Below are 25,611 nucleotides of genomic sequence, written 5' to 3'. Positions count from 1 at the left end.
TAAATTCGCTCTGTTTTATCATGTTAAAGCAGTCTTAACACAATCGTGTACAAAGACAAGGGTACACAAATTCATTTTTATATTCCGGTGTACCTATCGACGTTTCTTTCATTATCTTTCGAATGCCTTGCGATAATTTTGTTCACCTTCGGTCGAAAACAATAGTTCTTTGATGTTCCATATTCAATTGAAAACCCTATGACGTCGTTTAAATCAAATCTTCATATTTATTTCAGTGCGCTTTCATTTGATTTCAAACATGGTGAACTTGTTCGGTCACCGCTATTATTGAATTATGTCGTTCACTACGACACCTTGTGGTGTCGGTATAAACTTGAAGCTTGTGCTAATCTTGGTCAACCGTTTCATACGAAACTACATATATTTTACGTTTGACTCGTATTAAGACAATGATACACCAGATTCAGTTGTATTTCATTTCGGTGTATTCTCGCAATTCAATAATGTCAACACACTAATTTTATTCATTTATTTGTTCGAAAGTTGACAGATCATTTTCGTGTCACTATTACATTTGAGCTTGCTGATTCTGAGTTCATCTAGCGGATGTTATTGTTACTAGAACTCATTTGCATATTGTAAGCGATTGTTTGGAATTCTATCGGTCAAAACTCCTCTTTTATTGAACCTCTGTGAACAAAGTCACACCAGATTATACATCTAGATGTCTCGTATCCTTTGACATCAAATTCTGAAACACATACCTTTTAACTGTTGGGTTCCCATTGTTGTAGTATGTCCTTGAATTCACCTGGTTCGAGTAAGTCTTGATTCGGTTTCGTGGTTAATCACTTTGGTATTATTCATACTCATCTATGCATAACGTAACCTTAAGGAGCTAATGTAGTTTAAATTTCGAGGACAAAATTTTCTTAACAGGGGGAGAATGTGACAACTGTCAAATTTGCATGTATCCGTACAATTATTAAACAGTAATTAGTGCTTAATGACTGTGCTGATTTAATATTTATGACATGAATACTTTCTGATTATTGTTATCATATATACATGTGCATCATATATTGCAAATGTCATATCGTTATTACATGCAACACTTTATTGATTCAAAAGGTGCACGAAACAAAGAGAGCACAGTTATCAGACAAATCAGAAAAATACTGACGGAGTTCAGTACATAGACAGACATGGTATTGAGATATAGAATGGGCCAGAAACCAAGAGTCACACTAGTAAAGTGTGTAGGAAAGTAAGGATCATAAAACTGCCTTCCTAGTGATAGCTTAAGTGCCGGAAAGTGCCTAAAACTCACACAAACTGCAGAATTCTGCAGAATTCAGCAAAATTCAGCATTTAAACAACTTAATATCATGCAGAAATATGGTTAAATGGCCCTGAATGCTTTCCTAAGTGCCGGGAATCAAAACTGTCACAAAAGGTAACATAAAGCACCCTAAACTGCATAAGTTAGCACCTTAACGAACCGGTAACCAACCGAACAACTGGACACACCCGAAACACCAAATTTTCATTAGAAGCATTGTTTTAACATTTCCAAGCTAGTTATGGTCCCCGAACATCATAACACACTATATAACATACTAGTAACTAAACACCCTAACTAAACACTTGGATTTGAACTAGATAATCTAACTACCATTACAACCTAGCCAAGACCCCCCCCACCTATTCACGGCCAACATGTGGCCCCCACTATTGATTTTATTTGTTGATAAAAATAGATCATGTCTCCATTATTCTAACACTTTATCCATTAGAGAAACATTTGTTGATGTATTAAAAGTTTAACCACAAGTGCCATCATCTTCATTTCATTCACATTTCACCAACACCATTTTCCTTCTCCTCTCCCCTCTACCTTCGGCCGTGAAGACCCACACCCATATCCATCTTCATCTTTTAAGATTCATCCATTCTATTACTACTCAAAGGTGTAAGAAGGTGTATAAGGAAGCTAGGAACTCTTGGAAGTTAAAGGACCTCTCATACAAGCTTTTATCCACCTCTTCTTCATCTTGTGATCATCCCTAGCCTTGAGCTAGTAGTAAGATCATCTACACTCTATTTTACATCTTCTTAAGTTGGTTAAAAGATGGTATATGTTGTTAATCTTAAAGAACACTATGAATCTTGAACATGAAACTTAAACATAAGACTAAAATAATAAGAAATCATGTTGTTTAGGTGTTGTTATGCTTGTTGATTGTTGATGTTATTGATGTTAATCATCATGTGATCTTGCTAGATGGTGATTAAAGACATAATCTAGTAAGATGAGAGGATGATTATGTTGTAGATCAATAGATCATCCTTGTATAAATCATGAACTTGAAGTGTAAATTGTTTTTCTTGTAAAACGATGACCCAAGTAAGTGTAAAGTCTTGTAAATCTATGATTTCAAGAATGATTTTTTCAAGAAACCAAGTTAAAAATACAAGATTTACATAAGCTTGGTTCTTAAAGAAATTAACCATATTTTAGGTGGTTAATCAAGTGTAGAAATACATATTTAACAAGAAAAACTCAAGAAGAAATATTTTTAGAAAACTTATTTACGAGTTGTTAAGAACTAATTTCTTCAATAATGACGTTTTTAAATAAACAACCACACTTTAAAGGGTAACTAAGCTTACTAAACACACTAGTAATTTATGATGTGTGTAAAATGAAACATATAAATTACATCAATTGAGGCATAAAACTAACCCTTTTTTAGTACTAATGTTGGAAAAAGTGTGCTTTTGTCTTCCTTTTGTATTTTCAGGATTAAATGAGCTCAAATGAATAAAAGAAGCAAAAATGCAGCTAAATCTAACAATGATACAAGAAAAGGAATAAACGTGGCATGCCTGACCCCTCGACAGCATCTCCCCAAGCAAAAACAAGATAACAGAAGGCTGAAGACGCCCCGTGCTCAATGAGCACCGGGGCGTGCCCAAGTGTCTTCAGAAAAGACAAAGTTGTAGAAGCTTCTATCACCCAACACGGGGGCATGTCCACCGGACACGGGCCATGGTCAACGCAAAGATTCGCAGAATCCAAGCAAATCTTGATAGTACAGATACGCTTCTGCACACGGGGGCGTGGTCAACTAATGCAGACAAACTGCATTTAATGAAGAAAGAGAAGATGGATGGACACGGGGCCGTGTCCGGGCTTCTGTGCAGGCGATAAATAGGGGTGCTTGGCTCACTTGCAAATCATCCCTTGGCAAACCACCTCTCTCCCACTACACCCACACTCCACCACCACCACCACCACAACACCATCATCCACCACCATCATCCATCATCCATCATAGAGTTTGTGTAGTAGTCTCGGGATCCAAGGTTGATAGTAAGAGTTCTTGACAATCAAAGGCCATGTTTGCCTAAGTCTCTTACATCACTTGGTGAAGACAAGCATTTAGTGTAATACTTTTTATTTTTAATGTTTTCACACTTTTTATTTGGTTAGGTATTAATGACTTTAATAACTAGTTTCTTATGTTGAAGGTGAAACTTCCTTATCATTTGTCTGTGGTGTCTTGGCGTTATTTTACTGTCTATATAAAATAAAAGATTTACACCATTCATATCTCCACGGTCTATATGGAGATATGTTGGCTACCTGGTCGGGGGTTAAGGGAATGGTTTGGTAAGCGACTTGCCTTGTTCAGTGTATAGATCCTGCAAGGACCTGGGTCAAGCTTAGTAGGACCTCCTTCAATACCCACTGGTATTGGATGGCGGGGGTTCGAATTTCTTGATCCCCTCATATGTAAACTACTATTAATATATTAACCCGGCTACTTAGGATTGTATCCCTGCTGACTCAAACTACTTAGCCGAGGGTAACGTCACCTTCAAAAGAGGGGCCTACCACATTACGCATTAATAACTTAATTAATTATCTTTCAATAATCCAACGGCCTAATCGTTTTTTCTTATTTTTCTATTTTTTTAGGATTTTTTTAATTTTTCACTTTCTGCAGAACTCAGCACGGGTCGTGCCTGGTCGGACACGGGCCGTGCCCATCATTGTTACTAGCAGTTTTTATTTTCCGAGTTACAGAGAGTTGAGCACGGGGTCGTGTCGGTGCAACACGGGGTCGTGTCGAGCTTTTCAGTAACGGGGATCCGGAAATCAATCACTGTAATTCCGACCACGGGGTCGTGTTCATCTGAGCACGGGGCCGTGGTGAAACTTCTGACCAACGTTCTTTTTTGTTTTTATTGCAGGACTTGGAACCCAGGCACCACACCTGAACTTTCTATATAGTGTATGAGCTTCAGTTCCAGCAGAGACATAAAAGAACCTCTAGACGAACCTGAACGCTTTCTAAGAAAAAGACTTAAAGCTAAAAGCCAAGAGAAAGTTTCGGGGGACCTACTTCCAATGGCAGACCAACGCACCCTCATGGATTACCTACGGCCCACCGTAGGTAATCTTGGCGCTGCTATCAATGCACCGAATGTTGATGCCAACAACTTCGAGCTTCGGCCGCATTTGATCCAAATGCTTCAAAACTCCGCAACCTTCCACAGGCTTGCGGATGAAGATCCCCATTTACATATTACCAACTTTTTAGAAATATGTAATACTTTTCGGATCAACGGAGCATCAAATGACGCCGTCCGCCTACGAATGTTTCCATTTTCACTAAAAGATCGAGCTAAGGCTTGGCTTAATACCCTCCCAGTTGGTTCGGTAAACACCTGGGATGAACTAGCCCAAAAGTTTCTACATAAGTATTTCCCTCCTGCTAAAACAGCTAAATTAATGACTTGAAATTAATACATACTCACAAGAGGATGGGGAATCCTTATATGAAACTTGGGAAAGGTTCAAGGAGCTACTAAGAAAGTGTCCTCATCATGGCCTTGTGGTATGGCAACAAGTATCCACTTTCTATAATGGGTTGTTGTCACACACAAGACAAACACTTGACTCTAGCTCCGGGGGACTTTTAGGTAATCGTCGCCCAAATGAAATTTATAATCAAATTGAGAAAATTGCTCAAAACAATTTTCAGTGGCACACTCCCCGAGGCAATAAATCTATTGCCCCGGGCGCCCATAGGGTTGACGAAAGCACTTCTTTACAAGCTCAAATCGAGGCCCTTTCTTCAAAAATCAAAAAGTTAGAAATGACAAAAACGGCCTCGGTTATGGCTTGTGAAGGGTGTGGTGGGCCACATGAAAATTGGAGTTGTATGAAAGAAATGGATAATCAAACGGAAACGGTAAACTACATTGATAATAGACCTAGGCCGTCGGGTCCTCCGACAGGTACCTACAACCAAGGATGGCGTAACTACCCTAACCTTAGTTGGAGAGAACCTGGCAATAGTAGTAACCAACAAAATCATAATCAAAGAACAAACTTTCAGCAACCACGCAATGAGTCACAAAATTTTTCTCAACAACAAGGGGGACGAGAAAGGCTTGAAGACACTGTCTCACGCCTCATCTCTGACTCCGATAAGAAAAACTCGGAATGATTTCAACAATTGGAATCGAATTTTAGAAACCAACAAGCTAGTATTCAAAACATTGAAAAACAATTAAACCAACTAGCTCAAAATTTCTCCGATAGACCACAAGGCGCGTTACCTAGCAATACCGAAACAAACCCAAAGGCACAAGTACATCTCATCACATTGAGAAATCGTACTGTCGGTCCCGAGGAAGCTCCGCTTCCCACAAATGAAAGGAGTCCACCAAGCCAAACCACGTCTTCATCAACACCACAAAAAGAGACGACTCCTACACCAAACCAAGAAACACCCAAGAATCCTCCGGTACCTTATTCCGGTCGGTTACTTCGCCAAAAGACCGATGAGCAATTCACAAAATTCATAAATTTACTAAAACAATTGCATGTCAATATTCCATTAGAAGTCCTAACCCAAATGCCTAAATATTCAAAATTCATGAGGGACTTTCTCACTCACAAAAGGAAAATTGAATCATTGCAATTAGTTAATTTAAGTGAAGAATGCTCTGCCTTACTACTCAACAAACTCCCACAAAAGAAGATCGATCCCGGAAGCTTCACCATTCCTTGTTCCATCGGGGACTCACCCATACGTAATGCACTAGCCGATCTTGGGGCTAGCATCAACCTCATGCCCGCATCAATGTTTGACCGACTCGAATTAGGAAAAACAAGCCCTACGAAAATGAGCATCCAACTCGCCGATAGGTCCATCAAATACCCACAAGGTGTCGCTGAAAATCTATTAGGTAAAGTCAGAGACTTTGTCTTCCCAGCCGACTTTGTCATACTAGATATGGAAGAAGATACCGAAGTACCACTCATCTTAGGGAGGGCATTCCTAGCTACAGCCCACGCAGTGGTATACATGAATGGGGGAACACTAACATTGAGGGTTGGGATAAGGAAATGAAGTTTGGAGTCGGGAAAAGAGTCGAAGATGATGACCCGGTCAATTACATGAAAGTCATAGACTCAAGTTTGGATGATGCTCTCCGACGGCGCAACATGGGATGCAACCCATCCCACTTGGGTAACATATGACTGGCTTTGGGTCTAGCCAAGGACCCTTATAAACGTGGCACACCACGGAGGCATTCCGCGGAACTATCCTTAGCTTTAGTTTAGATTAACCTTTATTGCTTTCTAGTTTAGTTTAAATTTTCAGGAATAAAACACACTCGGGATGGTGAAGGATACTAAGGGAAGCTTGAACCAACACCCCATGCACAAAAACAGAGCCACCCGACAATTTTTCTTCATTACAGCAAGTACAGCACGGGGTCGTGCCCAGCCAACACGCCCCGTGCTCAATGACCTGTAGAAAAATGCCCAGTTCAGGTAACTGGACACGGGACGTGCTCACTGAACACGCCCCCGTGCCCAGCCTTCTGTTACTTTCTGTTACTTTTTGTTACTAGCGATCTGAACACGGGGCCGTGCCCGGACACCACGGGGCCGTGTCCAGACGCCCAGTAACATAAATTTTTATTTTTAACACACCCTTTTACACATTCAATCAACCTAAAAACTTATTTTTGGGAAAAATTAAGGACAATGTGTAATTTAAGTGTGCGGGGGATGCTAAAACCTTGAATTTTGCAAGTCCTAATTGCAAGCCTTACACAAAACTCTATTGGAACCGCTAAACACCCCAAATTTTTTCAAAAACTTTTCGTTTTTTCACTTGTCTTGGTTTAAATTGGGAATAACAAGTTCTAAAAAGGTTTTATCTTTATAAATTTACAACCGATAGCGTCGTGATAAAAAGAACCAACATAAGAAAATTACGAAACGGCTTAACAAATCTAGTTAAAATTTGATTATATATACTAGATCACATTAAAAACCCATTCCCACAAAAAAGTGAGTTTTGAGCCTTTATTGAGCATACAAATATACATCTTTAAACTAAATGCTCATCTTTCGTTTCTTGTGTGAATAGCCGCTTGATTTCTTACAACTCTAGAACTTGCCATGACGATACATTCCCGGTCCTTACCAACTTAAACCCAAGTAAGTAAATGATGGAGGCATTAGGACTAACCCTTTTTCTTTCAACACCATTATTTTTCTTTTTTTTTTACCACCTACCCAAAATACTCATAGTTAACCCCTTTAAGCCTAAACATTTTCATTTCTAAACCCTCAAAACAAACACCCTTTACCCACCAAAACCCTTTTTATTTTAAACCTTTTATTTTAGTAACAAGCTCGGTTTTCTTGTGACATTCCTTATCAAAAAAATATATATATATATTTTGCTATGAAGCCTAGCAATAAACAAACAAGTTCATCAAAAAGAAACTTTTTTTGAAAATGCTTCATTTAAAAAAAAAAGTCACAAAAACAAAAAGTTTTACGAAAACCGATGCTTTTTACGCTTTTCGCCCTTTTCTACTAACCACTAACCCAAAAAAACCACCTACCTTTAACCCAAGCCTAACCTTTCCCAAAAGTCCTCTTGATATCTACAAAGGTTTATAGTTAAAGAGGAGGAGGATTGATCGCTTGGCAAGCATATGGTAGAAGTAAGTTCCATGCCGGTCTCGAGTGTTTCACAAATACATCTTCGGCCGAGTGTTGAGTGATCTCCCATGAGGTATGTGAACTTGTATATAAATGGAATTCTAAAGAGGCATGTTATGCCCAAATAAGTAATTTCTCTTATGTAAATGTTCTAAATAAATCATAACGAATAGGATTGTAAATAACATAAAAATAAAACCTAATAAAAATCTTGGATTCCCGACACTCAAGACAAGCCCAAAACCTTCTATTCTACCCATTCCATTTAGGAGTGTAAGCCATACTATAAAGGGTTTTGCTTGAGGACAAGCAAAGATTCAAGTGTGGAGGTATTTGATGTGTGTAAAATGCAACATATAAATTACATCAATTGAGGCATAAAACTACCCTTTTTTAGTACTAATGTTGGAAAACGTGTGCTTTTGTCTTCCTTTTGTATTTTCAGGATTAAATGAGCTCAAAGGAACAAAAGAAGCAAAAATGCTGCCAAATCTAACAATAATACAAGAAAACGAATAAACGTGGCATGCCCGACCCCTCGACAGCATCTCCCCAAGCAAAAACAAGAGAACAAAAGGCTGAACACGCCCCGTGCTCAATGAGCACGGGGGCGTGCCCAAGTGTCTGCAGAAAAGACAAAGTTGTAGAAGCTTCTATCACCCAACACGGGGGCGTGTCCACCGGACACGAGGCCGTGGTCAACGCAAAGATTCGCAGAATCTAAGCAAATCTTGATAGTACAGATACGCTTCTGCACACGGGGCCGTGCCTAGCGGACACGAGGGCGTGGTCAACTAATGCAGACAAACTGCATTTAATGAAGAAAGAGAAGATGGATGGACACGGGGCCGTGCCCAATGGACACGGGGCAGTGTCCGGGCTTCTGTGCAGGCTATAAATAGGGGTGCTTGGCTCACTTGCAAATCATCCCTTGGCAAACCACCTCTCTCCCACTTCACCCACACTCCACCACCACCACAACACCATCATCCACCACCATCATCCATCATCCATCATAGAGTGTGTGTAGTAGTCTCGGGATCCAAGATTGATAGTAAGAGTTCTTGACAGTCAAAGGCCATGTTTGCCTAAGTCTCTTACATCACTTGGTGAAGACAAACATTTAGTGTAATACTTTTTATTTTTAATCTTTTCGCACTTTTTATTTGGTTATGTATTAATGACTTTAATAACCAGTTTCTTATGTTGAAGGTGAAACTTCCTTATCATTTGTCCGTGGTGTCTTGGCATTATTTTACTGTCTATATAAAATAAAAGATTTACACCATTCATATCTCCACGGTCTATATGGAGATATGTTGGCTACCTGGTCGGGGGTTAAGAGAATGGTTTGGTAAACGACTTGCCTCGTTCAGTGTATAGATCCTGCAAGGACCTGGGTCAAGCATAGTAGGACCTCCTTCAATACCCACTGGTATTGGATGGCGGGGGTTCGAATTTCTTGATCCCCTCATATGTAAACTACTATTAATATATTAACCCGACTACTTAGGATTGTATCCCTGCTGACTCAAACTACTTAGCCGAGGGTAACGCCACCTTCAAAAGAGGGGCCTACCACATTACGCATTAATAACTTAATTAATTATCTTTCAATAATCCAACCCTTTAGGATTGTATCCTTGCTGACTCAAACTACTGGGTTGAGGGTAACGTCACCTTCAAAAGAGGGGCCTACTACAATAACTAAGATAATCTCTTAAAAAGTGCAAAAGTGCGGAAATAATCAAAGGTTACACTAAAGGCGAGTCGGATCCAAGTGATTCATCTTGTCTATCTGTTTTTATTTTATTTTTATTTTCAGCATTTTTAGTTTTTATTTTCATGTTTAAACCTTTTTTCTAAACTTTTGATTTGATTAGACGTTGAGGATAAACCGGTATTAAAAGCTCTTGTGTCCTTGGACGAACTCGGTATCTTACCAACGCTATACTACACTCACGATGGGTGCACTTGCCCATATGTGTGTTTAGTGTTAGTAGAATATCGTGTTTTATAAATTTAAAACTTGACTAAAGTGTTAAAAAGGGCTAAAAATATACATAAAAATATATTCACACTAACACGCATCAATTTACTACAAATTTTTATAAATTTTCAAGTTCATGAAGTAGTAATTTATGCATGATTTTGGTAAATTGGTAAGTGTTGATTGGTTTATTGTTGATTGTGTTGATTTATAAAAGAAAATGATATGCTTTGAAAGCATGGAAACCTCCATTTTTAAGGAGAAACTATGGCAAAATTTTTCTAAAAATTAAACACTTAGAAAAATATTTTTAAACAAATATTTACAAGTATATTTTAAACCAAGGATTTTCATATAAAATTTGCCATAATTTTTGTTACAAAAATTATAAATATTGGAGATTGGTTTTTGTAAATAAAAGTGACTAAATATGTATTTAGGAAGATATATATTTAGATGTCATCATGTGTGTGATTATTTTTATATTATGTGTATTAGTTATATTATTTTAGGACTTGAAATAATATAACTCACCAAAATACCAAGAAATTACAATCCAATAATATTACCAAAATTCAAAGAAATGAATATAAAATTTATACCCAAAATATTGGACAACCGAACAAGGAATATAACATACATAAATATTCCGGAAATAAATTCATAAGTATATTTTGGTAATTAGTAATCTGGACACCAAGAGAACAAAAATATGATTTTTACAATTATTACAAAATATATCATATTTTTTACAAGGAGAAAATATATTATTTTTGGGAGAAAATATATATTTTCTTGAATAAACATGAAATACATTATTTTGGGTGAAAAATGAGTTTATATATATTTTCCAAGTTAACTTGAAAATATATTATTTTTGAGACTTATATGAAATTTATAAATATTTTTGCCAAGGGAAAAATTATAAGTAATTTTCTGTGTAATATTTCTTAAAATATATATTTTGGGAATATATATTGATGTATTTTTATTAGAAATATTATTCCGGAAAAGTTAATACAAAAATTAAGTATAAGATACTTAATAAACACAAAAAATACGTATTCTCGTACGTATAAATATACACCGGAATACGCCATCGATACTTGGCAAAAATATACAAGTATTAGAATACAAGTATAAATACGCCCATCCTTGGGAAGTTATATATGTACAAATACATAAATTGTGTCAAGTTAGAATATATTATTTTAACTAATATTCCAAAAATTAAATAAATATAATTTAAGTTAAAATATTTATTATTTTAATAAATAATTATATAACTTGGAATAATATTAAGGACACAAAGAAATGTAACTCAAAGACACTAATTAATACTAAGTCAAGCCACGACCCGCTCGTCTAATAAACCGTAGTACGTTTGTAGGAAGACGTGTGAACGAGTATCAGCTGTAAGTTACGTCAGATTGAATTGAAGAACGCAAAACTGTGAGTTCATGTCCCCTTTTTCTTTAACTGTTTTTGTTTTATAACTTCGGGGGTGAAGTACATGTTACAAATTGATTACAAACGTTTATACATGGTATGGTTAGCTAAGGAATGTACTGCTTGATCATGTGAGTGGTGGGTATAACGCTTAAGACCATTAATCCTCGTAGTAGGATCAAAGGACATGAGTGATAGATCTATTTGGGTGTAGTGAGCCCCACCCATGTGGACCGGGGTTTGGCCCATGAGGTGACTATGTCTTTCAGCCGGAAGCCCGATGCAAAATTTGCTAGGTTTGAGCCTTCCTGCATCACGTCACACATATTAATGGCCTTGCAAACCATTATTGATCTGTTTCCTTATTTGCTTTCATACCAGGGTTTATAAATACATGCATACTTACTTATGATGATTACAGAGTTTATTCGAGCTCACACACTAAACACATGAACTCGCTCAACTTTTGTTGATGTTTTTAAACTACATGTATTTCAGGAAACTAAGTATGGATCTGGCGGGCGTTGAAGTTTTCAAGGGTTGTTTGGAATAATAGATGTCATCCGGTGTCTAAGGGTTTGGATTGCGTATCTTATCCTGGATGAGATACATAGCTCAAAGCCTATCTTTTATTATGTGTCTTTTGTGAAGTCCTTATGAAACTTAAAACCTGTTGGTGTTGTATTCTGAACGCGAAGTTTGTGTTTTGGGATTTAAAACAATGTTGCTTGTAATGTTTTAAAACTATCAATGGATGATCATCTTGGATTTTATCATATAGTTTGTTTGTTATGGTTGAATGCAATGATATTAAGCAAGTCACACATAATCACGCTTCCGCAAAAGTCAGGGTGTGACATCACTTATCCGATTGGGACAACAAACTAGGTCCGCGCGTGTCACAACCCCCGTCTCCTAATAAACCAGGAACGGGCGGTCGCGGCCAGTTTTAGTGGTATCGGTGTTTGTTAATTTGGCAATGGAAATTTCATCAGGGCCGTAGTTAGGAAATATGTTATCAGAGTTAAACACCAAAAATATTTAAAATAAAGAAATGGGATAAAACCCAAGTCTCTCTGATATTACATTTATAAGTAGGACAAAACTGATTTTTCATTTTGATACATTTATAGGGAATAACCCCAATTATTGAAAATAATTCTCCTTTTTAATTAGGTAATTTTTATTGCCACTTTTCTAAGCCTTCAGTACTCCAGCTGGATTTTGTTGGCTTCACACTAAGTTACCTGAAACACGTGTTTACAAAATTTTATCATCAGGAAATACTGGTGAGTGAATCCCAGTTTAATCAAAACAGGTTTTATCATTCGCAGTATTGAGGGCGTTCACGTAATTACATTTGTTTCCAGTTCATATCAATTACCACCCACGGTACTGTCGTCTCGACTTATGGTCATGTTACTCCTCGCAAGGTAGTAACAAATTTTGTATACAAAACCCCAAATATACCGACGATAATTGTATCATTACAAATACTCAATAACTATTTAGTATACTATTAATTAAGTGAGTTTTTGTAAAAACAGTTTGCAAAAAGGAGATTACTCACAAAAAGGTTTACAAAAGAGGATTACTCACATTGTTGTCTTAGGTTTTCCTTTAGAGTTTCCTGGCGATTATCTATTAAATACACAAATGCACATGTGTTAGTATAATAACCCAATATTTATATTAGTAATACCCTCCCCGAGACGGTATTCCAACGACCACGTCGGGCAGAAGCTCGACAGCCATTAAGGAGCCCCAGATCAATCGGGCAGCATATCCAATACGTAACTGGGGTTATAATACTTACAACGAGGCAGAACTTCGTTATTTAGGGGGTATAATACCCGAGAATTAGGCCTATACTATAGAATTTCGAGAGAGAAAGTTAATTGTGAACGAGTTTGAATGATCAACCCATGCCTTCTATATATAGGGTCTGATCTGAGGTTCGTCGCGCCCCGCGTAGATAGTAGCCAAAGGCTACGCGGCCTGCGAGAGATGGTTGGGCGGCGGCGGTGTTGCTGAGTCACCCGGGTTCTGACGCGTGTCCTGCCATGTGGCGGCTCCTGGGCTGCGCCACTTATCTTCTCGCTCGCGGCCCGCGTAAGATGAAGACCAAGTCTTCGCGGCCCGCGAGAGACTAAAAAACTTATTTTTATTTTATTTTTAATTATATAAGGTATTCGGGGTCCGGTTTTCGCATACGGTGTGTATTTTAAGAAGTATAGGGACATTTTAAAATATATTAGGGGTGTCGTAAGTATTTTAGGAGGGTTGTTATAGCGCGTTGCCCGCACGAACGTAGGTTTGTCCTTGTTAACCGGGGTGGCAAGGTAGGTGATGGTCTCTCGCGGCCAAGCCCGGTGCGAGATTTGGGACCATACCCCTTCATTTATTATACGGGGTTATGTGATCAACCTGGTAAGACAATGGTTTTTAACACTTCACACCTCATTAATAGTTTCTACTATAATGAACTTTTCATAAATCTATAATTAAAAGACTTTATAAAAGTAGTAGGAGAATTCTGATCCTAATTGGTTATTCTTTCTTATATTTGATTTCTAATTAAAAGAAGCTCTGAATCATAGGGGTTTGATAAACTACAGAGTTACTTAGAACTGAATAGTTAGGTGTGTCTGTAGCTTTAGTATTCAGGGTTATGTGATCAACCTGGTAGGACAATGGTTTTTTAACACTTCACACCTCATTAATAGTTTCTACTATAACGAGCTTTTCACAAGTCTATAACTAAAAGACTTTATAAAAGTATTAGAAGTATTCTGATCCTAATTGGTTATTCCTTCTTATATTTGATTTCTAATTAAAAGAAGCTCTAAATAATAGGGGACTGATAAACTACTTAGTTACTTAAAACTTGATAGTTAAGTGTGTCTATAGCTTTAGTATTCGGGGTAATGTGATCAACCTGGTAGGACAATGGTTTTTTAACACTTCACACCTCATTAATAGTTTCTACTATAATGAGCTTTTCATAAATCTATAACTAAGAGCATTCTCATCCAGTCCATCATATGTAGTGTGTGGGGTTTTTAAAATGTAAAGAGTATAAAAAGTGGTTGTGAGTGGAGGAGAGAGAAAATATTACTGTTCATCTGTATATTTGGGGGGACACTGTTCACCCACTATAATTTTGTAATATATATTGAAAGTGGTTGTGAGTGAAAGAGAGAGAAAAATGTAATATATATTGAAAAGGAGAGAGAAAAAGTATTTGTTTTTAGTGAAAATATATTGATATAGGAGTTGTTTTTTAGTGAAATGTATGTTTATTTTTAGTGGATTGGATGTGAATGCTCTAAAAAACTTTATAAAAGCATTAGGAGGATTCTCATATAGTTGGTTATTCTTTATTATATTTGATTTCTAATTAAAACTTATTTTTAGTATTTCGTTTTTCATATTATTTCATAATTTCAAAGTTACATAGGTTAGATATTATTCACATGATTAAAGTAATAATTTTTGTGTTCTAGGATTGGTACTCGGTAATTTACCTAAACTATACTATATTCTGATATGTACGCTTGCTTGTTACGTGTGTAGTTGGTAGTCTTTGTTTTTTTTTTTTTTTTTTTTTTTTTTTTTTTTTACCTTAAAGCTCGTCTATGTTTTGTTTCAATTTATTTGTTACTATTTAAGCAAGTCAGTTAACCTCTTAACGAGAACCGAATTTTAGAGAATATTAAGTTTATAAAACATTAAAAGTTTATTTGCTTTTTTAAGATAACTAAAACATAAAGGATTTGAAAATGTTAAAAATAAAACATCAAATGAATCAAATATTGTATATAAAGAAATATTTTTTTGTAATCTATTATCCATTGTTGTAACTTTTCATTTTGGATTATTGTATGTTTCAATATTTAATTTCAGTTATTAACTTTTCTTATTTTCATCGTGTTATACAACCTGAAATTATATCTAAAAACAATATTGGTACTCTTACTTTTCTGTTGGCTGTATGTTTCGCAATGAACATGAAGTAACGTTCTAACTCTTCCTTTTTACAAGTATTGTATCTATAATTATTAGTCTCGATGCATGCAAATTAACTTATCATTACTCTTTTTATTTCAATTTGGTGATATGAATGTATAAATATGTTTTTAATTTATTGAATTTCTTATCTACACAATTTTTAGATTCACTCGTATATTACACAGATACTAACCATAGTATTATGTTGTATAAATGATTTTACATCGCAAAACATTTAACATTGTCTTTAAAATACCAACCAACATACTTTTATAATTATACTAGGTTAGAACCCCGTGTATTACACGGGTTGAATAAATGTAATTTTATATATTAAATATTAAAAAAAATTATATCTTTATGAACCTCGTATATTGTACGGGTTAAATAAATGTAATTTATATATCAAATATAAAAAATAGTTATATCTTTAAAAACCATGTGTATTACACAGATTAAATAAATGTAATTTTATAAACTAAATACTAAAAACGTCGTATCTTTAAAAAACCCGTATATAATCGGGTTGAATAAATCTACCAAATAATAACAATATTACATCCTTAAAAACGCCGTATGTTACACGTGTTGAATAGATCTAAAAAAGAGTTATATCTTTAAAAACCATGTGTATTACACATATTAAATAAATGTATTTTTGTATATTAAATACTAAAAACGTCGTATCTTTAAAAAACCCGTGTATAGTCGGGTTGAAAAATCTACCAAATAATAAAAAAAAAATTGTATCCTTAAAAACCATGTATATTACACGTGTTGAATAAATCTAATTTTACATAGCAAATGATAAAAAATTATATCTTTAAAAACTTCGTGTATTACACGTATTATATAAATGTAACATTGTATAGTAAAAAATAAAAAAAAAATTATATTTTTAAAACCGCGTTTTACACGAGTTGAATAAATATAATTTTATATACCAATTAATAAAAAAGTTATATTTTTAATAAATTAGGATAACATTTAATAATAATTTATTATTTATATATTTAATATAAGATAAGTAGGAAAGAGAAGTATTTATTTTAAAAATATATTAAATTAACAATTTAGATTTGAGAATAATATTTTATTAAAGCATTATAAGATTTAATATTAATTTATTATTTATTTATTTAGTTAATATAAAATAAGTATATTTTAAGGATACCTTCTATGAATGACACATGTCCAAAATTTGGTGTCTTTTATTATAGTAGATAGATTTGAAATTAAAATTTTTACTTATTCCCTATTGAGCTTATGCAATAATACATATATATATTTTTTTATCCTGCATAAAATAACAACGCATTTTAGTGATTTTCTTTTAATAAAAAGTTACTAAATAAATTATCTTTTACCTGGTGTAAAATTTATACTCCCAAAAATAAGAATCGATTAAAAAAATCCTGCTTTAAAGATATATTTTATATTTTTTATACTTAAAACTAACAATATTTTAAATATGTATCGATTTTAGTGATGTATTTTTCAATGGAAATATGTCACATAAAATAAAATAATCTTCTTTTGTTTACTATTAAAACCATTCAAACTTTTTTAAACATAAAATCACTTAAGTATTAAGAAATTTTTATAATTATATGTCATTGACCAAACTGAATAAATATGAAATTTGATTACTATTTAATAATTATTTTTTCTAACCGAATAAATATGAAACTTGATTACTATTTAATAATTGTTTTTTTCAAGATTAACTAAAGGTAGTTAACCTTGAAATAAACATCACTAACCAATAAATAAGTTTTATAATTAATTTTATTTAAGATTTCCAATTCAAATATTTACGAAAAAGTTCACATTAAATACTCAAACCTAACTTATTATACTAGTCAAAGAAAAACTATTCTAAAATCTAACTTAACCATAACAAAAAAAAAATATGTTTTTATTATTTTATATAAAATTTGACTCTAAATTTAACCAATTGCCTTTGCCATAGATTAATCAAACTAATCTTAAAAATGACTCTAAATCTAATATTTATTCATGGGTCAAATAAATACTAATAAGTATTTATAATCAACTAATCTTGTTAAAATGGCAACTAGAGGGTTGGTGAAACTTTACAGAGAAAAAAACCTTTGTAAATCGCATATACTGATTTGAGTGATTGACTGTTAGTGGTGAGAGGGAATACAACACTTCAGATCACCTCTCTGTTTCCAGTCTCCACAAATCTCAGTAAGTTTCAACTATCTTTTAACCCTAACAATAATTAGATCTTCAATCAAACATGTTTCAAACCCATAAATTCAACCTTTTTCTTTTGTTTTATGCTGTTTTAAACATACCCTTTTCAGTTTGTTCATGTTTGACCAATATATTTTTCTGGGTTTTTGTTCTTTTGAATGATTAGTTTGGTGAACAAAAGTTAGGGCTTTTTGTAATCTTTTTCAATCTTTATTAGTCTTTATTAATCTTTATCAAATACCCGTTTCAAATTAGGTGTTGGTTGATGAGATTTTTGAATTTATAGATTGTATATGTTAGTTTGGTTGGTTGGTTATTGTTACAGGGTGTGTGTGTGTGTGTGTGTGAAGGGATGCTAATTGCCAGCTCAGAATGTGATGAGAAATGAGGGTTAGGGTTGTTAAAGTTTGGGATAGATGGGGTGTGTGTTTGGAAGAGAGAATTCGTCTTCTGGGCCACCGAGTTCCGAGATTGTAGCGGATAAGAAACAAGAGAGAAACAGGGATCCGAACGGTCAATCGGGGAGGGCGGAGAAAGAATCGACTGTGAATCCTGATGGCGGAGATAATGGTGAACAGGTGGCGCAAAATGGGGTGGTGCAGAAAAAGGAAAAAGATGGGAATGTGAGGCCGAGAGGTGAGAGAAGGCGGTCGAAACCGAACCCGAGACTGAGTAATCCGATGAAGAACTTGCATGGTGAACAGGTGGCTGCTGGGTGGCCTGCTTGGCTGTCGGCGGTTGCTGGTGAGGCGATCAACGGGTGGATTCCTCGCAGGGCTGATACGTTTGAGAAAATTGATAAGGTAAGTCAAAGGATCTATTTTTAATTATTTTTTACACTTATATTACTGTTAGAACAATTTTTTGAATCATAGTTTCGTGTAAGCATGATCTTATGGATGTGTGACTACAAAATTTGGGTGTGTATATGGATCTTTTTGTTTGGGAGTGCATACATGATGTACAATTGTTAGAATCATATAGTCAGTTGTGTACTTGTGTTAAAACATGCTGGAAGTATATGTACAGATGTTCTTTTGCAATATAAAGCAGTGTTGTAAGAGTTGCTAGGCGTTGGTCGGCCGTTGGGGTACGGACTAGCGATTAATCGGGAATAGGAATTAATCGGATTGGGAGTTTTATATGTAACCTTCAGATTTATATATATACGCAGACATTTTTGTGTAATTTTTTTAGCAAGACAATTTTTAACCCCTCATTGGCTCATTTTGTTAAGTAGACAAGATTAATCACTGATATTTACAAGGTTTGACCGGAACTTGGCCGGAATTTGTCCAGAACCGCCGATTTTTGGCTGATTAGGACTGCTTGGGGCCGTCGTGGACCGTCTAGCGATTAATTGGCCGATTAGAGGAAAATTACTCAGTGAACCTCTGACTAGCGATTAATCGGATGCTAGTCAGGATTTTTACAACCATGATTTAGAGTTTTAATAATCAAATAATATGTTTGGCACATTTTGATTATCTAAGCAAATCAATAGATAAAGTGACCAAAAAGGCCTTTATTTCACCTCTGAATAATCAGATAATTAGAATTTAGAAGCGGAATTTGTTTATGAAGACATAAACACTGATCATAACAACTTGAAATCAGATAATCAGTTCCAAAACATAAATACATGCATATTCAACTATTTTACTTCTTTTCTTTATAGTCGATCATGTCAGTTTTGTCAAAAAAAAAAAAAAACTAGATTTATTATATTTAGCATCTTACTCTTATAAATCGCAAAAGGCAATGTGTACTGATGATGCTATACGTATATTGTAATACTGTGATTAGATTGGGCAAGGCACATACAGTAATGTGTACAAAGCTAAAGACACTATGACGGGAAAAATAGTTGCATTGAAAAAGGTCCGGTTTGACAATTTGGAGCCCGAAAGTGTAAAATTCATGGCCAGAGAGATTTTGATATTACGTCGTTTAGACCATCCGAATGTTGTAAAATTGGAAGGATTAGTTACATCAAGAATGTCTTGTAGTTTGTATCTCGTTTTTGAATACATGGAGCATGATTTGGCCGGGCTCGCTGCTAGTCCTACGATCAAGTTCACAGAACCTCAGGTTAGGTTATAATAATTTTTTCCCTCAAGTTATATAAAAGAGTAAAATGCCATTTTCGTTCCTGAGGTTTGGCTAGTTTTGCGACTTTCGTCCAAAGGTTTGTTTTTCCGCATCTGGATCCAAAAAGTTTGAAATCTTGCCATTTTTGTCCGGCTCGTTAACTCCATTCACATTTCTTTTTTAAGTTGGGGTATTTTTATCTTTTTTGTTAACTTAAAGGGCAATTCGGTCTTTTTTAGAGGTATTCGGTTTTTTTTAAATAAAGTGAAAAAGACTGAATTGCTCTTTAAGTTAGCATAACAGATGGAAGTTCGTTAGACTTAACGGAGAAAAATGGACGGAGTTAACTAGCCGGATGAAAATGGCAAGATTTCAAACCTTTTGGATCCAGATGCGGAAAAGCAAACCTTTTGGATGAAAGTCGCAAAATTGACGTAACCTCCAGGACGCAAATGGCATTTTACTCTATATAAAATATTATTTCTTTTTTTTTTTAGGTCAAGTGTTACATGCATCAACTGTTATCCGGGCTTGAACATTGTCACAACCGTCACGTGTTACATCGCGATATAAAAGGGTCCAATCTTTTACTTGATAATGGAGGGGGTTTGAAGATCGCTGATTTCGGTTTGGCATCGTTTTTTGATCCTAATCATAAGCAGCCTATGACTAGCCGGGTTGTTACGTTATGGTATAGACCACCCGAGCTGCTTCTCGGGGCCACTGATTACGGTGTAGGTATAGACTTATGGAGTGCAGGGTGCATTTTAGCAGAGTTATTAGCTGGAAAGCCTATCATGCCTGGTCGTACAGAGGTAATTTATAATCTCTTTTATATCTAAAAAAGATTATTACCATAAAAACTAACTTACGAACATACGTGCTCATTCTACACGAAAAAGTCCCTCGATCCAGTTTTGCTACGTTAATATCACTAAATTTGTTTGGAATACACACACTTGTAATTTAAAAAAGAAAAACTTTTACCCCTTAAATGGGTCAAGATTTGATGAAGTGACGTTCAAAGTTGTAAAAGACGTTGACGTGGATAAAATTTTAAAAATCTTGACCCATTTAAGGGTAAACGGTTATTTTCCTAATTTTTTTTTCACGAGTACATTTTTTAAGAGTAAAGTGCATGGATGGTCTCTGTGGTTTACCAAAATTTTGGATTTGGTCCCTAGCCTTCCAAAAGTACACAGATGGTCCCTATGGTTTGCACTTTGTAATGCATTTAGTCCCTAGCCAACAAATCTAAAAGATTTAGCATGTCCAAGTTAGGGACTAAATGCGTTACAAAGTGCAAACCACAGGGAGCATCCATGTACTTTTGGAAAAATCTGGGGACTAAATGCGTTACAAAGTGTAAACCACAAGGACCATCTGTGTACTTTTGCAAACCTAATCCAAAATTTTGGTAAACCACAGGGACCATCCGTGCAATTTACTCTTTTTTTAAAGATGTCAAAAGATTTTAATATATCAAAATTAGGCTGAGGGGCTTTTTTGTAAAAAAGATCAAGTATTTTAATTTTCTATGATGTTAACCCTTCAAAAAATGGATTTGTGAGTTCTTTTTATTGATTATTTATACAATCAGGTAGAGCAGCTTCACAAGATTTTCAAGCTATGTGGTTCGCCTTCCGAAGAATATTGGAAAAAGTCAAAATTGCCACACGCAACCATATTTAAGCCCCAACAGTCATATAAACGTTGTATAGCAGAAACATTTAAAAATTTCCCGCCATCGTCATTACCACTGATCGATACCCTTCTTGCAATTGATCCTGCAGAACGTCAAACTGCAACAGCTGCTTTAAGAAGCGAAGTAAGCATTGCAAACTTATTCGATTATTATGGATTTAAATTTTTTAAATAAGATTAAAAAAATGTTGTTTATTGTTATGTAGTTTTTTACGACAAAACCTTATGCATGTGACCCGTCAAGCCTTCCAAAATATCCACCTACTAAGGAGATGGATGCCAAACTTCGCGATGAAGAAGCTAGAAGGTAATACAAAAACATTCACCAAGCCAAAATAAACAAACAAATAAATAATCAATTATTAAGTTTATTTAACTTGTTTATAAAATAAATGTGAATATATCTATTGGTAGATTAAGGGCAGCTGGTAAAAACAATGCTGATGGAGTGAAGAAGACTCGCACGCGTGAAAGACCTGCACGCGCTATGCCTGCTCCTGAAGCCAATGCCGAGCTACAAGTAAACATCGATGTATGCCAAACAACTACTCGTTTTTTTTTTTATAAAATTTTATTTCCTGTTACCATCTTTGCTTGTCGGCACCACTTTTCCACACTTACTCCCACCACCATAGTTGTTAATAGCGCTAGCGGGCGCTATAGTGAAGCGCTCATGTGTCGCTATTTGATTTTGGCGCCTCCATAGCGGGTAAATAGCGGGATTTTATGTTTTCTCTTTTTGTTTTAATCATAGTTATTAACAGCGAGCGCTTTTTGCGCCTAGGCGAGATTTTAGGGCGAAGCGCATTTAATGCGCTTCTGTTACCAAGGTATTAAAGCGATTAGCAAGGCAGTTGATATTAATTAGGGTTTTTGTTATTTAATGATAAATGCTTCGTATTTTTTTCTTTATGAGGCCTCAACATAAACAAACTTAATGATACTTTTTAATGCGCAATTAATACTAATTAAGGTCTTTTTTTAATGACAAATTCTTGCAGTTAATACTAATTAAGGTCTTTTTTTAATGACAAATTCTTCATATTCTCCTCTGAACAAAAATTTATTATATGCCATTAAGATTTAAATTAATATGTAGAAATCTTTTGTAGTTTTATAAAATAAAAAAATGTCTATTTAGTACTACTTTTCTACACTAATACGCTACTCTTTTAGAATTTTTGGTACTAATTAGATGATAATGAACATTTCGGTTTTAAGTATTTTGTTCTCTGTGACTTTTTAAGTGCTAGTATGAACATTATTGTTTTGGTTTTGAGTACTTTATTCCCTTCATGAACTTTTTAATTTTTTTATTTAAGTGCGCTTTTTTTTTCTCGAGCCCACGCTTTTTTGGCGCCTATCGCCTAGGCCCTAATCGGAGCCTATGCGCCTAGAGTGCGCTTCGCGCCTTTAATAACTATGGTTTTAATATAAATAGCGAGATTTTAGTGTTTTTTTTTGTTAAGACCACTCGTAGTGGGGCGTTATATTTTAAAAAAATTGAAAAAAAACGCCCCAAAACGCCCCCTCTCCCACTACACCCGGCGTTATAGGGCGTGTTTTTTGAAAAAAATTGATGTTAGCGTTTTAATTATAATGCTGAAAGTCCACTGCATGTGGCCACATGGTGGGGTCCAAGGTTTTGACTAGCCAATAAGAATCTAGGTTGCCTTTTTTTTTTATTTGTTTAATGCTTGGAAGGGGCATTATTTGGGCATTATTCCCACTACGCCACTTTTGCAATAACGCCCCATGCTGACTGGGATGACACGTGTCGGATAATGCCCCATGGTGGGGGCATTATTTTTATTCACCACTACACATGGTCTAACTATACATATAAAAAGCGTATTTGGATATAATATACATATAAATTTTTTCTAAAATTTTCTTCTAGTGTGTTGCTAAACATAAAATACCGTCCGTTATTTCATCGATATCACTACGTTGCATATAGGTAGTTCGTCGCTATCGTCCGATATTCGCTATTAACAACTATGCCCACCGCCACTAGTGAAATAGGGTTTCGGTCAAAATGGGCAACTTTTGGTGCAGGTTAAAATGGGCTGGGTTGAGTTGACCCGAAACCCTTTGTGTCCGTAGCATCTAAATTTCTTGTAAATGGTTGGTGCGTTAAATATGATTACACATATCATATAATTTCTATTACTATTTATTAAATGGATTTAGGAGGTTTTATGCATTGAGAATACTAGACTTTTAACCCGTTTAACCCGTTTATCTTTAACTAACTTCTTATCTACTATTATACGCACCTTTACATCTCATTTTCATACAAATCTGTTATGCTTTGCAGAGACGGCGGTTGATCACACACGCAAACGCAAAAAGCAAAAGCGAGAAATTTCCTCCACCTCACCAGGACGGGACACTGGGTTACCCATTGGGTTCCTCACATCACATGGATCCAACTTTTGACCCTCCCGATGTTCCGTTTAGTTCCAATTTTTCATACGCTAAACAACCAATCCAAACATGGTCTGGTCCATTGGCCGAGCCTGCACCTACCGGTCGTTCACGCAGAAAGAAACATAATGACTCGTCTTCAAAGAATCACTAGACTTGCGGTGTGGTAAAAAACCACTCGATACAAAATGCTGCAAATACTGCTCGACCAATGAGACGATGGGAGTAAGGTACGCGCTTTTTACACGTAGAATGCAGAGGTCGAGTATTTTGTTGTTTGTGTTTTTTGCGCAATTCTTATTCTACGCGATGGTGAGAACTGAGAAGCTCCTCTTTTGAGTAATGTAAATTGTTCATCTTTTTTTTTGTTTTTTTTTTTTTTTGCCTTTTTGTGTTGAAGTTGGTTAGGTCATAAACATATAACTATTGAACAACATTTTGACTATATTAATTCCAATGTATTTTTTCAATCTATTGTTGGCCTTTTGCATGTCAGCACCAGATGGTGTTGATGGTTTTTTTATTATTATTATTTTTTTTTTATGAATATGATTAGTTAAGATGACCAGAATTTGGTCAACACCATTTAACCTGTCAAGCAAACATGTGAGCATTTCTGGACTGTTTTACTGTTGTATTGAAGTATTTAAGGGTTGTTAAAGGTAGTTAGTTTTAATTTCATCATCATCAACTAACTTACCTACCAATTAAATAGCTCGTCGAAACGTCGACTAAGTTGCTTATCAAGCAACCAAATTTCATTTTTTGTTGTCGAAGAGAGCACGTCTTATGATGAAGAATTGAGATGTTAGACAAGTTTGTCGAGACGTCGACTAACTTGCTTACCCGGTACCAAATGCTCATCCCTATTAGCCCATGACTTATTGGTTTAGTGGTATGGTGTCACCCTTACAAATGTGAGGTTGTGTGTTCAAATCCTTGCAAGTGCAAGATAAAGATGAAATTAAGGTGTTAAAAATATATTGCAGACCTGAGATATTTGGGTATTAGCTCCTTCCGGTGTGGTTTCTAGTGAACTCCTAATTACGCATTAGAAGTCTTCTTAGTAACCCCCATACACGACCTTAGCAGAAGGAGTTCACATTGGGGATCCCTAAGGCAGGGCAAGAGTTTAATGAGGTCAATCGCCCCCGAGGCCCGTCGCCCTGCCAACTCCCCAATAAAGCTAGGATCACGGCTAACAACTCCACCAAGGAGCTTAACCCCCCTGTCTAGTCTACCAATCCCTCTCGGGATGTTATGAATGAGGTAGGGATCAACCAAACTTTAACAAACAAGGAAATATAAAACGTGCAGGAAATATAAAACGTGCAATTCTTCCTTCCGAGCCAACAAAACAAATCCAAATCGTCGCCAAATTTTTTCCGCAAAACTGATTTAAGTGCCGCCGATTTTTTCACAAAACCGATTACTCCGAGACCTGCTGTGAAAAACCAATCCAGGCAGGGCCCGCTTGGTTCCGCTTTCCCTGAACAACCCTTTGTAACACGCTAATTGAAAACGAGTTGTTTTCGACTTGCCGTCGTACGAACAACCTACTCGCTGTCCGCCATCGTAACAGTACACGCACGCCATATCTCCGACGAACCAGTACCGCCGACCTCGACCTGACCTTACTGATTGCTGACCCATTAGACTTCTTAGTCGCCAATTAAGAACCCGAGTACCCGTTTGATATCGACTA

The 25,611-nt window shown here is 35.6% G+C and overlaps 1 protein-coding gene and 1 non-coding gene across 4 annotated transcripts; one reads left to right on the top strand and one right to left on the bottom strand.

Moving 5' to 3' along the window:
- Positions 1–4,756: 4,756 nt before the first annotated feature.
- On the bottom strand, positions 4,757–4,864 carry LOC118486022. The gene has a single exon (XR_004877879.1). It is a non-coding gene; the product is annotated as a small nucleolar RNA R71 (small nucleolar RNA).
- Positions 4,865–17,523: 12,659 nt separating this feature from the next.
- Positions 17,524–24,380, top strand: LOC110899216 (probable serine/threonine-protein kinase At1g54610). Of its 3 annotated transcripts, none has more exons than XM_022146089.2 (8): positions 17,528–17,672; positions 18,007–18,484; positions 19,488–19,772; positions 20,270–20,587; positions 21,373–21,600; positions 21,683–21,783; positions 21,891–22,008; positions 23,797–24,380. In XM_022146089.2, exons 2-8 carry the CDS (start codon positions 18,098–18,100, stop codon positions 24,058–24,060), a joined length of 1,701 nt encoding a protein of 566 aa, XP_022001781.1. In that variant the 5' UTR covers positions 17,528–17,672; positions 18,007–18,097; the 3' UTR covers positions 24,061–24,380. The 3 variants fall into 3 exon arrangements, with proteins under 3 accessions (XP_035837331.1, XP_022001781.1, XP_022001782.1); XM_022146090.2 differs by having other exon boundaries at positions 17,539–17,673; positions 18,020–18,484; XM_035981438.1 differs by having other exon boundaries at positions 17,524–18,484.
- Positions 24,381–25,611: the final 1,231 nt, after the last annotated feature.

This window comes from Helianthus annuus, chromosome 13, assembly GCF_002127325.2.
Source record: "Helianthus annuus cultivar XRQ/B chromosome 13, HanXRQr2.0-SUNRISE, whole genome shotgun sequence".
In the NCBI taxonomy this organism is placed as follows: Eukaryota; Viridiplantae; Streptophyta; class Magnoliopsida; order Asterales; family Asteraceae; genus Helianthus; species Helianthus annuus.
Note: the sequence above shows the minus strand (reverse complement) of the source record. Positions and strands in the feature narration are given on the sequence as shown.